This window comes from Saccostrea cucullata, unplaced genomic scaffold, assembly GCF_032062105.1.
Source record: "Saccostrea cucullata isolate Sc308-1 unplaced genomic scaffold, CSIRO_AGI_Scuc_v1 ctg6673, whole genome shotgun sequence".
NCBI classification, from domain to species: Eukaryota; Metazoa; Mollusca; class Bivalvia; order Ostreida; family Ostreidae; genus Saccostrea; species Saccostrea cuccullata.
In genome coordinates this window covers 1-15,562 of record NW_026928361.1, presented here as the reverse complement: position 1 = coordinate 15,562, position 15,562 = coordinate 1, and the positions used below count along the sequence as shown (strand labels likewise).

The 15,562-nt window shown below is 35.5% G+C and overlaps 2 protein-coding genes across 2 annotated transcripts; one reads left to right on the top strand and one right to left on the bottom strand.

Moving 5' to 3' along the window:
* Positions 1–207: 207 nt before the first annotated feature.
* On the bottom strand, positions 208–6,549 carry LOC134277330 (N-alpha-acetyltransferase 11-like). Its single transcript, XM_062759661.1, has 7 exons — positions 6,418–6,549; positions 5,408–5,506; positions 4,928–4,986; positions 4,372–4,420; positions 2,839–2,999; positions 702–786; positions 208–602 (listed from the first exon to the last, which is right to left on the bottom strand). The coding sequence occupies exons 1-7, from the start codon at positions 6,436–6,438 to the stop codon at positions 561–563; spliced, it is 516 nt and encodes a 171-aa protein (XP_062615645.1). The 5' UTR covers positions 6,439–6,549; the 3' UTR covers positions 208–560.
* A 188-nt stretch (positions 6,550–6,737) lies between these two features.
* LOC134277331 (uncharacterized) lies at positions 6,738–14,170 on the top strand (the record flags this gene model as incomplete). The annotated part of the gene is made up of 11 exons (XM_062759663.1): positions 6,738–6,800; positions 8,855–9,013; positions 9,374–9,592; positions 10,078–10,371; positions 10,769–10,870; positions 11,101–11,228; positions 11,341–11,440; positions 12,422–12,595; positions 12,861–13,172; positions 13,370–13,489; positions 14,042–14,170. Coding segments are annotated over exons 1-11 (1,738 nt in total), but the record flags the coding sequence as incomplete, so codon positions are not given.
* Positions 14,171–15,562: the final 1,392 nt, after the last annotated feature.

Genomic DNA, 15,562 nt, shown 5'->3' with positions numbered 1-15,562 from the left:
GGATCGACACAGTTTAACTCAAGGTAATGCTGTAATGTACAGGTTCCATTGATACTTTTTCTCATCCTATTAACATAGTGTCTGACAAACATGCTTTGAACCATTCTTTTCTTAAAGATGTAGTCTCATAACTGCACAGTGTGCGCACAAAAATTGAATAAGTGTGAAAATTTTACAAGAATTACAAATAATTTTTTTTATTTCACAGCATATTTATTCATGCATGTATATATATAAATGTACTCACAAACATAATTTCTAAATGCGTATTCAAATACAGTAGCTTACAGGCGATTATATTTTATAAGCTTTCAAGAAAATAAAAATGACAAAAAAAGTATATTCTTGAACAGAATCAACAGAGTCATGTCAGTGACAGTCAGTGTGAGGTTCAGAATTTCATATTCCTAGTGACACACTACATGAAAATCTGAAATTGGATTCATCCTCATTCTGTATCACATCTTCCCTAGTATTAAATGGAAAATAAAAAATAATGACACCTCCCAACTCAGCACTGTCCAAATTTAAAATAATGACACCTCCCTATCTCACCGCTGTCATGAAGATGGCCCTGCTTCAGCTTGAGCTTTTAGACCATACTGCAAATAATTAAAGTTTAAAAATCAATCATAATAAATGTATCTAAACTAAATTAATTTCCAGTCCATAAACAGTTATAAGGCGAGAATGGCACTCACCTTTTCTCGAAATTCTGAGAGATTCCTCCTCATTGCGTAAGCGTCTTCCCCATCTGCATAATACTTTGGTTCTATTTCACTTACTCTGAAACATTATGATAAAATATGTGCACAACTTCATACTTTTGACTTCAAGAGAAGAAGGCAACAATTAAAAAAAGAATTGGGTCTTTGAATCTGTCTATTTTTTAAAAAAATGTTTTATGCAAGTTTTCATTCAGTTTAAGGTATGGGTCTTTGTTATCATATCTATTACATGTATTAAAACAATGAAATACAGATATCTTACTAAACAATGCAAACCCACTTAAGATGTGGTATGAAACATACATGTATATACACAGGAATTATAACCATATTAAGAAAAATGAATTTAACAAGAGGCCCATGGGTCACATCGCTCACCTGAGAAGCTTTGACCATTCTGTTCTTTACCAGATTTCCCCCTTGTAATACATTATGTATCCCCACCCTACCCCACTGATCATAATTAAGACACTTTGAAATCAACTACCCCAGGATCCTTCCATGTGCAAATAAGTTTCAGCTTTTCTGGCCCAGTGGTTCTTGAGAAGATTTTCAAAGATTTTTCCTATATATTTTTATGTAAAACTTTGATCCCCCCATTGTGGCTCCACCCTTCCCCTGGGGGTCATGATTTGAACAATTTAAAATCTACATTACCCAAGAATGCTTCCACATAAGTTTCAACTTTTCTGGCCCAATGGTTCTTGAGAAGAAGATTTTCAAAAATTTTTCCTATATATTTTTATGTAAAACTTTGATTACCAATTGTGGCCCCGCCCTTCCCCCGGGGGTCATGATTTCATTTACAATCTACACTATACCAGGATGCTTCCACCTAAGTTTCAGCTTTTCTGGCCCAGTGGTTCTTGAGAAGAAGATTTTCAAAGATTTTTCCTATATATTTCTATGTAAAACTTTGATTCCCCATTGTGGCCTCGCTCTTTCCCCGGGGGTCATGATTTGAACAATTAAGAATCTACACGACCCAAGAATGCTTCCACATAAGTTTCAACTTTTCTGGCCCAGTGGTTCTTGAGAAGAAGATTTTCAAAGATTTTTCCTATATATTTCTATGTAAAACTTTGATTCCCCATTGTGGCCCCACCCTTCCCCCAGGGGTCATGATTTTTACAATTTAGAATCTACACTATCCCAGGATGCTTCCACATAAGTTTCAGCTTTTCTGGCCCAGTAGTTCTTGAGAAGAAGATTTTCAAAGATTTTTCCTATATATTTCTATGTAAAACTTTGATTCCCCATTGTGGCCCCACCCTTCCCCCGGGGGTCATGATTTGAACAATTTAATATATACACTACCCTAGGATGCTTCCATATAAGTTTCAGTTTTCCTGGCCCAGTAGTTCTTGAGAAGAAGATTTTCAAAGATTTTTCCTATATATTTCTATGTAAAACTTTGATTCCCCATTGTGGCCCCGCCCTTCCCCCGGGGGTCATGATTTGAACAATTTAATATCTACACTACCCTAGGATGCTTTCACATAAGTTTCAGCGTTTCTGGCCCAGTAGTTCTTGAGAAGAAGATTTTAAAAGATTTTTTTCTCTATGTTTCTATGCAAAACTTTGATTTCCCATTGTGGCCCCGCCCTACCACCCGGGGTCATGATTTGAAGAATTTAAAATCTACACTACCCTAGGATGCTTTCACATAAGTTTCAGCTTTACTGGCCCAGTGGTTCTTGAGAAGAAGATTTTTTAATGACCCCACCCTATTTTTGTCTTTTCTTGATTATCTCCCCTTGCGAGGGGATATGTCCCTTCATTTTAACAATTTCAATTCCCCTTCACCCAAGGATGCTTTGTACCAAGTTTGGTCAAAATTGGCCCAGTGGTTCTTGAGAAGAAGTCGAAAATGTGAAAAGTTTACAGACGGACAGACGGACAGACGGACAGACGGACAGACAGACAGACGGACGACGGACAAAATGTGATCAGAAAAGCTCACTTGAGCCTTCGGCTCAGGTGAGCTAATAAAACTACATGTGCATTTCATTGGTTCATCTTGGAGACCTTTTTCTAGATATCTGGACATATGATATTAAAGATACAAAACTGGCATAATTAATTAATGTGTACTTTGACTGAGACTTACGAGAACTTGAGTGTGTTTTTGTAGAGGTGTAGAGCTGCACGATTACTTTTCCTGACATGAAGTGACACATACTGAGCATCAAAGCACTCAATCATCCCACGAGACGCCTGGTCCATCAACTTCTGGGCTAGACCAAGTCGCCGATGTGACCGCTTCACTGCCTGGATAAAATAATTAAAAGAAACTTTATTATTCTTTTTCTTATCTTTTTAGTGTATCTTTATATATTATCTTAATTAGTTTGTGCAGAATGAGCTGTTAACATAGATCTTACAAAATTTGGATTTTCTGTGGTGTATGTATTTTGAAACTTTTTTTCAATATCAGAACACAATAAATTAGTGAACATAATATGCAATCAACAAAACGTTCACAGACCACAAGGCTGACCTGATGATCTTGCTGTTTTTTGAGAAGATTTTAAAGACTGTCTCATTTTCATGATATTCGTATGATTTTTCAATTGATAATACATATTGTGTTCATACCCTACCATCTGGGACCATGATCTAAATACAACTGTATCTGCATTTCTAACGAGGCTTGCTTTTTTAAATTGAAAAATCATGATGGTAATTTTTAGAAATTTTTAAAGAAAAATTCTTTTTGCATTTTTTTCCTATATGAAATTTTCACAATCTGCTTTTTGGAAACTTGATTCAAATATAGTTTTTGTCCTGTTCATCTGTCTGTCTAGCACCATTTGTCTGCAAAAAATTTAACACTTTCCATAACTTTTAAGTGGGCGGGGTTATGGGTTTAATACATGTATTTCACAGGTGTATTCCTTGTGACAAGACCTTTCTTTGGGAATCAACAAATTTTATCTCTTGACCTTGACCTTAAAGTTTGACTTACTTTTATAAAATAAAAACAACACTTTAACTTTGGTCATAAATTTTGAACAGTTGGAGCTAGGGCTTTCATACTTCACACAATCATGTATTCATTGTGACAAGACCTTCCTTTGAGTACCAACATGTTTGACCTTGACATTTGGAGTTTGACATGCATTTGACATGATTCAATCCTCGGCATAAGCTGTAATACGGGGACATCAGTGTTTCACAAACACATCTTCTTTTTCATTTGTTTTGTATTGTAAAATTTTGGATCCCCTTTTGTTGTCAAAAAATGGAAATCTTTCCCTATGGGGCTATGCTTATACAAATTTGAATCTACATATTACACTTGTCAAGTTTCATATTTTCTGTCCCAGTAGTCTTGAGAGTAAAACCTGTAACTGATCCCATCAATTTTCACTTTTTTATTGTGACAAAGGGGGTGTTCCTTCATTTGTACAAACTTGATTCAACCAAGATCGCTTTTTGGCAAGTTTGAATATGAACCAGTAGTTCTAAGGAAGTCAAAAACGTGAAAATTATTCAGACAACTTAAAACAAAAATTGACAGACAGATTCTGGTCACTCCTTAGTCAGTAAAGCTCACATGAGCCTTTAGTTCAGGTGAGCTAAAATTTAGTATTCTCTTCCTACAAGTATTTGATGAATATACAATTAACAAGATCCTAACCAATGATGTGATGTGACCATGTGGAACAGAATCTTCTGGATCTTCCTCCCTACAACAACAAAATAACAGTAAAAATACAAAAATAACAGTTACACATCAAAATAACAATCAAAATACCAATAGCAGCAACAATATTTCCATGATGCCATAAATTTTTTGTTAATTCGTAATTATCTCCGCTTAGAGGAGGGTGTGGCCCCTCTTTTGAACAAACTTGAATCCTCTACTCGCTGCAAAGTTTAATTGAAATTGGCCCAGTGGCACGGGGGAAAAACAACAAAAATAACAGCAAAAATACTAGGAAAACAACAAAAATACAATTTACGCAATCAAATGACATTAAAACAGGCCAGGACACAAACATAAGTAACAGCGTAAGAATAAAATTTACACTCTACAAAAATTGTTATTATTAAAAGCATAATAATCAGATAATAGCAAACAAAGTAGCATTTAACAATAACACCTATCCACAATTATAGTAACAAACTCAGTAACAATATCACTAGAGTAACAGCAAAAAACAAGAGGCCCCTTGGTTACAATGCTCACTTACATTTTAGCTAAAACATATCCTACTATTTTCCCATCTTCGTCCTCTGCAACATAAGACAGCTGAAATCAGAGACAAAACAAAATTGTTTTACGTAATGTTATAAATCCTTTTGTCAATGAATAATTTTTTTTCTCTCATTCAAGACCTGAATTTCATTTTTGAAAACTTAAAAGGTCATGAACTACAATGCTTAACCCCAACATATGTCTGATTGTCATGCTCAAGCTTGGTACACAATAAATCTAAAAAAAGTCAACACACTTTGATAGAGCACTAACACGCTTTTAATCAATGAGTTGACGCTTTCAGCAAAGAGATTATTTCTAAAATATTTAGACAAAGTTAACTGTTGTAACACTTTAAGTTTATAATGAAGGAAAGTTGTTTTTTTCTTTATAAGCATGTTTTGCTGTAAACTGAAAATGTTACAGTATTCAATCAAAATATATGCAGTAACAAATACTTAAATGTAAACTGTACCTGAGGCCATGATAGACCATGGTAAAAGTAGTACTTCATTTGGTAGTTTTCAGGCAGACATAAAAGATTACAATGCTGCATATTCATCAAGTCTTCCGGCTAAAAAACACAAACATAAACAGAAATAAAAATCAATCTTCATCACTAGGCTCTCGAGCTCAGGCCACAATGCTCAGGTGAGTAGCTTTAGCCATGCAGTATTCAATAGATTTTTATATTTCCTTGAAAAAATTTGACCCCATGTAATGACCCTGCCATACTTTTAAGGCGTCTCTGAATCCACCCACTAAGGAATATGCCTCAGTGTCAGTAATAAATTCATTTCCTTGTATAAATGCATTATGTAAAATATGATCCAACGTTTAGGTGGATAGAACAATCTATCGTCAAAATGATTTTGTCCTATGGACTTGGCTTAAGGATAGAATTCCTTCCATGTATCAAAACAAAGACAGGTGATAATTAGGGAATAACTATCTTCTAATTTGGTATTTGTAACCGTTAATGCTGATTTAACAGTCGCAAACTGAGTTTTATCGTTGACGCATAAGATTACTTTTTAAAACTGCTAGTACTACATGAAATGAAATGTATTTTATTTAATTATGGCGAGGGCTTAATAAGTAAATTTATTGTCCTTGAGTCACATTTAGATTGTGGAGGTCACCGGGTTTGATCGCCGGAGGTCAGATAGCTCAGTTGGTAGAGCACCTGACTGGAGCTTCAGTGGGCCAGGGTTTGAATCCCAGTCTGGTCTGCAGCATTTTCTCCTTTCCAGTTACAGATGATTCTAACTATAGTGATAGATCTAGCAGTGAGAAACCTGGGTCGATGTCCTTGGGTATGAAGTCCTACAAATTGGAATGTGGCACTAGGTCTCGGCACTAGGCTCAGTGGCCATATATTGTAGTTGGTAGCCACTGATTTTTTTTTTTTAATTTCTCCTTTACTATTAAACAACTAAATTCAATGAGACCAGAAAACAAGTTTTTCATAAAATGAATTCCTACCTTTGCGCATCTGATATTCATTCTGAATATTTTTTGTTGTCTTTTAACATGCAATTAATTTGTTTTTCTGGTCGCTCAGCTCGTGTTCCTTAAACTCCTTTTACACCGGAAACGAGATCCATATATGGCAGATTAATGTCGTAAATATGGTAAAGGCGTCGGAATTAGATAAAATGCATGCTAAGTGAAAGCACATTCAGAGGCCTATATTAAGCTTTAAATCTATAACTGTAACTATTTTTATTTAATTATTGTGGTCTTTTACTATGTCGCAAATTTTCTAGTTTCGATTTCAATTTTTTGTGTCCTCCGATATGAAGATGTTGATACAGCAGGGGAACAGTACTGTGGGGGAGTTAACATAATTTGCAATAGTGACAAAAGTAAGTATTTTATGGATATGACAAATCTGAGTTTTCTCAACTTGTTTTCATATTATCAAATTGGCCATAGATCTAAACATGTCTCTGATCTAAAGCAGAGGCCCTGAGAGGGACCATGCACCATGCAAAGTGCATTACTGCATATCAGCCTATGGGACCATCAGTCTTAGATAAAGGTTAGACGAGCTCACTTTCGATCTAACTCTCACTTTCCCAATATATATACTGGTGTCTCATTATATCGCGGTACTTAATTCATTCTTTTGCATAAAAAGTGTAATTTCTTAATTTTACTTCAATTTATTTCAAATGGTACTTATAATTCTAACTTTGGCCTCACTTTTTAGTGTTAAATTATTTTCCAAGCTTGCATCGTTTAATTTGTGGTCTATTTTTAAAACAGGAAGTCTTATTTACCTCCTAATTAGGAGAGTCTCATTGTATCGCGGTATGGGAATTAAAACATGGAAACTTGTAAGTGGCATGGACCTCAATTTTTATTTGTTGAATTTACGGTGTAATTTTACATGAAAAAATAAACAATTGTACAAACAAAAGACTTTTAAAAGGTGAACTTTATTATAATTTTACTAGGTTATACATGCATTTAATGGTCTAAATTTAATAAAAACGGGACTGGAAATCTTCAAAATTACGTTTTATTTGAATATTTTTTTTTCATACGGATGTTCCATACTTCTTAATCAGCAAAAAAAGTAAACATTCACACAACATAAAGATTGTCCATGAATAAAAAAAAATATAGGCCAGGTAACCATATTTTTGCGATATACCGCGATACAATGAAACCCGCGGTATAATGAGAATCGAGTACATTAGTATTCCTTTAGTAAAGTCGAGACTGAGATCGTGAGCTCACTTAAGTTTCATCGCCCTGGAGACAGTTTTAAAATTTCACGAAATCAAGATTTTACTCTTTGATTAATTAGGCCTAGGCTGCCTTGGGCGGCGGCCTTGGGCAACATTTTCACATTCGGATCCAACAAATCATATTCCTTCATACCCATGCAGTCAATAACTGGATATTATGAATGGATGAATGTATTTTCCTCCAAATGGTAGGCACAGATTATCTAGCCTAGCTGCATAATTTATTCAGAAATCATATATGTCATACTAGGGATGTGCGATTTTATCGGTATACCGGTATATCGCTATTTTTTATTGTGTGATACGTATCGTGATACGGAGACCTAAATTACAGGTATTTTAGCCAAAGGTAACATATTATAAAGTCCAGAAATTATTCATATACTGTAGACGTACTTTTTTCCACGGGGTCATAATTCCGCGGAATCTCAATTTCTGTTTAATCCGCGGGTAGAAAATTACGCGGATTTTCAAAATTGTCACTATATGTCTTATTTTTAGATTAACTACGCTTGGACAAATTTCCACGGAGAATTTGTGACCGCGTACATAGCGTAAATTAATACCACGCGGAAAAAAGTACTTCTACAGTATTTGTTCAATCTTTCAACTTACAATTACAGAAAATCTAAAAATGTTGTGGAAGGTGAAAAAATGGCATCTTAGCATCCAAACATGATTAATTTTATGTACATAAAATTTTTTTAAAAGTGAAATTTTCTTTTTCTAGCATATTTTTAAGAAAAATAATGACATAACCGGTATTCATTTAAAATCATTGTAAAATTTGCTTGTAAAATATCATGGTATTACAGTGAAACCTGTCTAATCCGACATGCACTGGGAGACAAATTTTGTGTCGTAATAGACAGGGTGTCGGATTGCACAGTGTTAAAATCAAGGAAAATACTAAAATGGGAAAGAAATTTAACGTCGGAATTCACAGTGTGTCGGATCACTCAGGTGTCGGATTAGACAGTTTTCACTGTATCATCATATTTTGAGGAAAAATCGAGTATATCGTGATACGAAATTTTTTGGCAATACCCATCCCTATGTACATGATGTAATACACTGCAGTCATCAAAAAATTGAAAATTTTCATTGCTGCTAATAATTTACTGCATTTTCTGAAAATGAACTCAAGTGTAAATTGTTGATAGTGGCAGGTCAGATTGTTGACATTGGACATCCCCCCTCCCTAGGGTGGCAGTCCATTTGTATGCCGATTCCCCTAGACTACGAGCTCAACAACTTCCTACAAAAACTGGCAGATGAAGTCACAGAGGAGGATCTCCGCAAGCTTAAAGCTCTACTTCATGGTTTGTCTTAAGATCTTTGATAAGAATGCCCACTTAGTTGTCAATATGAATACAAGAGCAGGTGATTAAAGAAAGCAACTTGTGATACCATATGCATTTTTTTAAGTTAATGATAGTGAACTGAAATTCTGAAATGTTCTTGATCTTGCTTTTATTTATGCAAAGTGCCATATGGACAAATTTAGTTTGATATCTAGTTCTAGCTGCAAATGTTTGAATATTTCACTAGGATTTGATACACTGAACATGTTGAAACACTTTTCTGACTGTGTTATCACCCCTCTCATTGCAGCCACAACTGTACACTTATTTAGTAAATGTTGATTTCTTTGTCGATTCTCTTGAACAATCTGTCTGTAGGTGATGGGGGACTACACAGGCGGACCTCGGCCAGCATTGAATCCGCTGTGGATTACTTTACAGTATTAAAGGAGAGACTGTATCTAAACAGGGAGAACTTAATCTTCTTACAAGCTTGTCTGTGGAATATAGGTCGCCGTGACCTACATCGGAAATGTGTGGAATTTGCCAAGTCTTCAGAAAAAATTCTTCATTTCTACTGTCCAAAGGAAACACCAGGTCAGTTTTTGAAATTACTCAATGGAAGGAGTATTTACTGGAGATATTATTAGGATACTGAAGATGTATGTTTTTTTTTTTTTCAATATCATCTTTGATTGTATTTTTCCCCTTTATTTGCATGTCTTAAGCTCACCTGAGGAGAAGCAGAAGGGATGTGGGTTGTTTGTTCTTTTTAAATACCAGGAATAATATAAAAAATCCAAGAAAATACTGAGTACCTGGTACATAATATTTAAAGTGGTTAACTTGGGTATTTTCAGTTAATTAAGGCAAATTTTAAGGTACCAATAAAATGGACTAATTATTTCCAGATACAACTTACCAAAGATACATTTTTCTTCCAAAACATACAAAGACTGTAAAAGAAAATTTTGCAGTACTAATTATCAATCCTTCTATAGATTTATAGATGTAGCACTAGTTAAGCTTGATAGGATCATCTATGTACTGAGAGTAAGTGTACTTGTTATAAATTCTGACAGAGAATGGATATCAGTTCATCAAGTTCCATGTGGCTGGGGGTCTGGACACGTTTCAGCGACCACAGCTGGAGCATGTTCGTCGGACCGTGGCACAGTTGATTGGGTGTTTAGCGGAGCATGTATTTGTGGCGGGGATCGAACCCTCTAACAGCTTGGTGGTGACCCTTATGGTGCCGAATTCCTATGTCGATCTGCTGCCCTGCGCTGATAAACACGAGCTGGTCTTACTAAGAGCTGTAGACGTGGACAAAATCATCATCAAAGACACCGTGGAGATTGAGATCCCTTGCTATGGTACTGTAGATTCCTTATTTTTTGTGAGTACTTAAATGTACATGTATAATCGCGAATGGACTCTTCAACGTCAAATAACGAGAATAATAATTCACGACTGGATGTTTTTCAAGAGATTTTACAAAAGATTTCAGCACCATAAAAATAAAGGCGAGTGATTTTATTACGCGATAATTAATTCCACAGGTATATTTAGGAATCTACAGTAATTTATCTACATTGTTGTCTGAATGTTTCTCTCTCTCTCTCTCTCTCTCTCTCTCTCTCTCTCTCTCTCTCTCTCTCTCTCTCTCTCTCTCTCTCACTTTCTCTCTCATTGTAAATATTACCCTTTATAGTGGAAAAATGTAGATTTCATATTTTACTGAGATTTGATGCCATTTTTATGATCCTACAGGAGGTTACCATGCAAGTGAAATTCGTAACATACTCAGGAGAATGAAAGACTTGGAGAGACAGCTGGATATATCAAATCAGAAATTACTGGAGGCTGAGAAAGGTAAGCTTACATAGAGTCATTACTGGAGGCAGAGAGAGGTAAGCTTACATGAAAATACTTTTATTTTACTTGTACTTTAATTCAAAATTTTCCCCTTCTGTTGATTTAATGACAGATTAAGTATGTCTACCTTTTAAAATACTGTTACAACATATATGATATATTGTAGGTGCAAATATTGAATAATATTTTGAAAGGTTAAATTTAAAGAATATATATATTTCTGGCAGAGAAAAGAAAGCTAATCCAAAGTTCCTTGACAAGGATACCTCCAAACTCTCCCACGGTTCCAGGAACACAAGATTTGTCTTTGCTCTCTTCTACTCCAATGAAGAGTCCAGGATCCCAGATGGTGCAGGTAGAGGTTATTTTTTGTGCTTAACTGTACATGTATATTATGCAGTCATTTTTTTCTTGCTTAACTTAAAATCTCAATGAAAAGATTGACTCCATGTTTTTCTTTTTTGTAGGCGGCATTTGATTTAGGATCTGACACAGAAGAGCCAATTAAAGAGGAGACAACTGCATTGTATCATTCTCAAATGAGCATTGAGAGAGGAAGTGATATGGGTGAGCCATCTTATTTGTGATCAGTGAAAACTGTGTAATCTAGCTGACAACTGTGCAGGCTTGTTTCACAGTGTATTCCAACTCTTATTTTGAATCCCATGTTACTGTTTTCTATGTTCTTTATCTGGACAGTCTGACACCCTGATTATTTTAAATTTGTCTCCAGAGTGAATGTCAGATTAGGTAGGTTCCAATGTAGTTTAAAAGTTGAAAATGTGAAACTCTTTAGAAAATATAGACAAACTTCAATACATCAAATTCCATGTGACAGAGAAAAAACTCTGTGATATCTGGGAATTTCATATCAAGGGTAACTATTGAAGGACTACAGTATATGTGCTGGTGACTTACAAATCACTGAAATATCAATGGCATGTGAGATGTAGTTTGAGATACTGAAGTTAAACTGTTAATCATCAGAGACATGACATATCAGAAAGAACCACTGACCAGAGATGAAGAGACTAAGCATAGTTTCATCATTTTTCATTGAATACCAATGTTCACTGTAGTTGTAGTTGAGTAACAGCACAAAAAATTCAGTGGTAAATGTGGACTCAAAAAGAAATGTTATTTATGGTAATAGAATACTGTAGACGAACCTTTTTCCGCGGGGTCATAATTCCGCGGAATCACAATTTCTGTTTAATCCGCGGGTAGAAGATTACGCGGATTTCTTAAACTGGCACTATATGCCTTAAATTAATATTAAGTACGCTTGGACAAATTTCCGCGGTAAATTTGTGACCGTGTACATAGCGTAAAATAATACCACGCAGAAAAAAGTACTTCTACAGTAGGACAAGGTACCTGTCCACAAATCTACATAATATAAACTTGTGAATTTACTTCACTATGTCCATAAATTCACTGTATCCATGTTTATTCTAAACCAAGTTTTAATATTTGTGCAGAATTCCTACCTTTAAGTTACTGGATCTCTGTAAAATTCTGTTCAATGAAGTCTTGTTTCTCCTTTAGAACCAGAGGGCTACACGCGCTCAATAAAGGTGAGCAATCTGCCCCTCGACACAGTGGACGCAGAACTGAGGGAATACTTTGAGAGGAGGAGGGAACATGGAGGGGGACCAGTAAAGGACGTGACCTTGACCAGCCAGTCAGGGGAGGCAATCGTCAGCTTCCAGGACCCGGGAAGTAAGTTAACATACAGAGGATAATAGACAGCATGTTCAACATAAAGTTAGTTTCTGTAATGCAATAAAATACAAAGTAATACTCTTACCCTTTAAATCAGGTCAGTCTCCTTAAAAGTTGATTATTTTGTCTTTGTTGTCAGGATATACTTATTGCAAAACTTAAGCATCATGAAACCATGTTGGGGTCTTCAAATAACCTCTTCATGAAACAATTGTAAACGAATGCCATAAAGTTGTACTGTCACTTTTCTGCTTACTTTCAGCCGTAACAAGACTATTGCAAAGTGAACCACTGCTTTTCAAAACAAACTACATCAAAGTAGAGCCCTATGTCCCAATGGATGACAGCAGACTTAGTCTGAGTGGACTCGCTGATCCTGAACTGACCAGTGAAGCGGAACAGAACCTAACAGTGACCCTAGAGGTCAGTGGGTTCAAACCAGAAACAAGGGAGGAAACTCTGGAGGATTACTTTGTGAATGAGAAGAGTGGTGGGAGTTCCGATTGTGTCAGTCTGCCTGTCAGTATGGCGGCGGACAGAAGTGTGGCATATGTCAAGTTAAAAGACAGGAATGGTCAGTTAAACATTAGGATTTTATTTATGAGTCTTGTTTTGTTGAAAGCACTGATGCTTAATTGTTGATATGCATTTCATTGCAGAAGTGCAAATGAGCAAAATATAAAAGAGTAACTTTTAATGAAATGGTGAGAATAAAAAGCTCAGCTAGTACTAGAACAACCCTAGATTAATGTGGTTCTGCTATTTTCACAGTGGCCAAGAATATTCTGAAGAAGAGGGACCACGTTTTGGATGGGGTCAAGTTGGAGGTCAAGCAGTTTGACCAGAAGAATGTAGAACCCAAATTTTACAAAAATAAAGTCTTTGTTACAGGTCTGAATTTTTTTTTATGATATATGTTTGTATGAAAATTTAAAAAAATTTAATCAACCCTTCAATTAAAAAATTAATGTAGTAGTGTACTTAAATCCAAGTAAAAGGCAAGTTACTGTTATATATATTAACTTTTAAAATTATATCAGATCTGCAAATGTAAGAATTTTTTTGTGCACAATTCTTTCTTCCTTTAGCTATTCTAAAAAAAATTGAATAAAAAAACTTTCATTTTGCAAATTTACTCAGACACTGTTGTAAATTAAATTTTTCTGTAAATATTGTTTGTGAGATTTTAAAAATGGTGACTTACTGTAGAAGTCCTTTTTTCCGCGTGGTATTAATTTACGCTATGTACACTGTCACAAATTTTCTGCGAAAATTTGTCCAAGCATACTTAATATAAACGCAAGGCATATAGTGACAGTCTGAGAAATTCGTGTAAATTTCAACCCGCGGATTAAATGGAAATTGAGATTCTGCGGAATTATGACCCCGTGGAAAAATGTATGTCTACAGTATTTGTATAATTATTTACATATTTAATCTTAGGAATTGATCCCAAGACAACACAAGATGGTCTGGAGAACTACCTGTCTAACCGTGCCAGTACCAAAGTGGGTGATATTGTGAGGGGGGAAGATGACTCCAGGGCTGTAGTTACATTCACTTCAGATATAGGTGTGTATACTAAAGAGCTCTGCTGTGCTATAAATAAATTGAATTGGTTATTTATGTATCAAAGAGGTACTCTGTTTAAAATTTAATTGAATGTTAAAACACTTTTCATTTAAAATTTACCTTTACTTGAAAAACCAACTAAAGTTGAGGATTTTTCTCTTTGTAAAGTGTCTATTTCTGGCTGTCAAGTCCAAAATATATACTTTGACAGTCAAGTACAGAAGTGCAAAACCCTTGCTTTATTAGGTCACCTGAGTAACTCAGGTGACCTATTGCTATCCGTTTTCGTCCATCGTTATGCGTCGTGTGTCGTGTGTTAACATTTGAACATTTTCAGCTTCTTCTCTGAAACCACTGAACCAATTTCAACCAAATTTGGTATACAGCATCTATGGGTGAAGGGGAACAAAAATTGTGAATTTCATGGTCCCCGCCCCCCTGGGGCCTGAGGGGTGGGGCCAAAACCACTAAAATTATTGCAATCTTTAAAAATCTTCTTCTTTACTCCTGGACATCAAGCAGGCAAACTGTTAGCATGAATGTAATAAGCATTGAGTCCTCTACCAAAACTGTGAAATTCATGGCCCCAGGGTCGGGGTTCTAGTGCTAGGGCGGGGCTATATAGATTATATAGTGAAAATGCATTATTTCTTTGAAAATCTTCTTCTCTGCTCCTGGGTATTAAATAAACTAACTAAGTACATAGTTATGATGAGCAAGAGTGCCTCTACCAGATTTGTGAATTTTATGGCCCCAGGGTCAGGGGTTCTGGTGTTAGGGCGGGGCTCTATAGATTATATAGTGAAAATGCATTTATTCTTTGAAAATCTTCTTCTCTGCTTCTGGGTATTAAATAAACTAACTAAGTACATAGTTATGATGAGCAAGAGTGCCTCTTCCAGATTTGTGAATTTTATGGCCCCAGGGTCAGGGGTTCTGGTGTTAGGGCGGGGCTCTATAGATTATATAGTGAAAATGCATTTATTCTTTGAAAATCTTCTTCTCTGCTTCTGGGTATTAAATAAACTAACTAAGTACATAGTTATAATGAGCAAGAGTGCCTCTTCCAGATTTGTGAATTTTATGGCCCCAGGGTCAGGGGTTCTGGTGTTAGGGCGGGGCTCTATAGATTATATAGTAAAAATGCATTAATTCTTTGAATATCTTCTTCTCTGCTTCTGAGTATTAAATAAACTAACTAAGCATATAGTTATGAAAAGCAAGAGTGCCTTTTCCATAATTGTGAATTTTATGCCAATGATCCAAGTATATATATTTATGATGAAGAAAGGTGCATCTAGCAAAATGGGTTTTTTTATGCCCCGAGGGGGGGGGGGAGGGGGTACATAATCTGAAAATAAATTAATGCTTTGAAACCTGCTCTTTGGTATT

Excerpts from the sequence above, each read along its gene's own strand:
- LOC134277330 (XM_062759661.1), bottom strand. The coding sequence starts at position 6,438 with ATGAATATCAGATGCGCAAAG. Across the intron at positions 3,000-4,371 it reads ATGGTCACATCACATCATTG|GCAGTGAAGCGGTCACATCG; the intron begins GTTAGGATCTTG and ends TATTTTATCCAG. Across the intron at positions 787-2,838 it reads AAAAACACACTCAAGTTCTC|AGTAAGTGAAATAGAACCAA; the intron begins GTAAGTCTCAGT and ends ATAATGTTTCAG.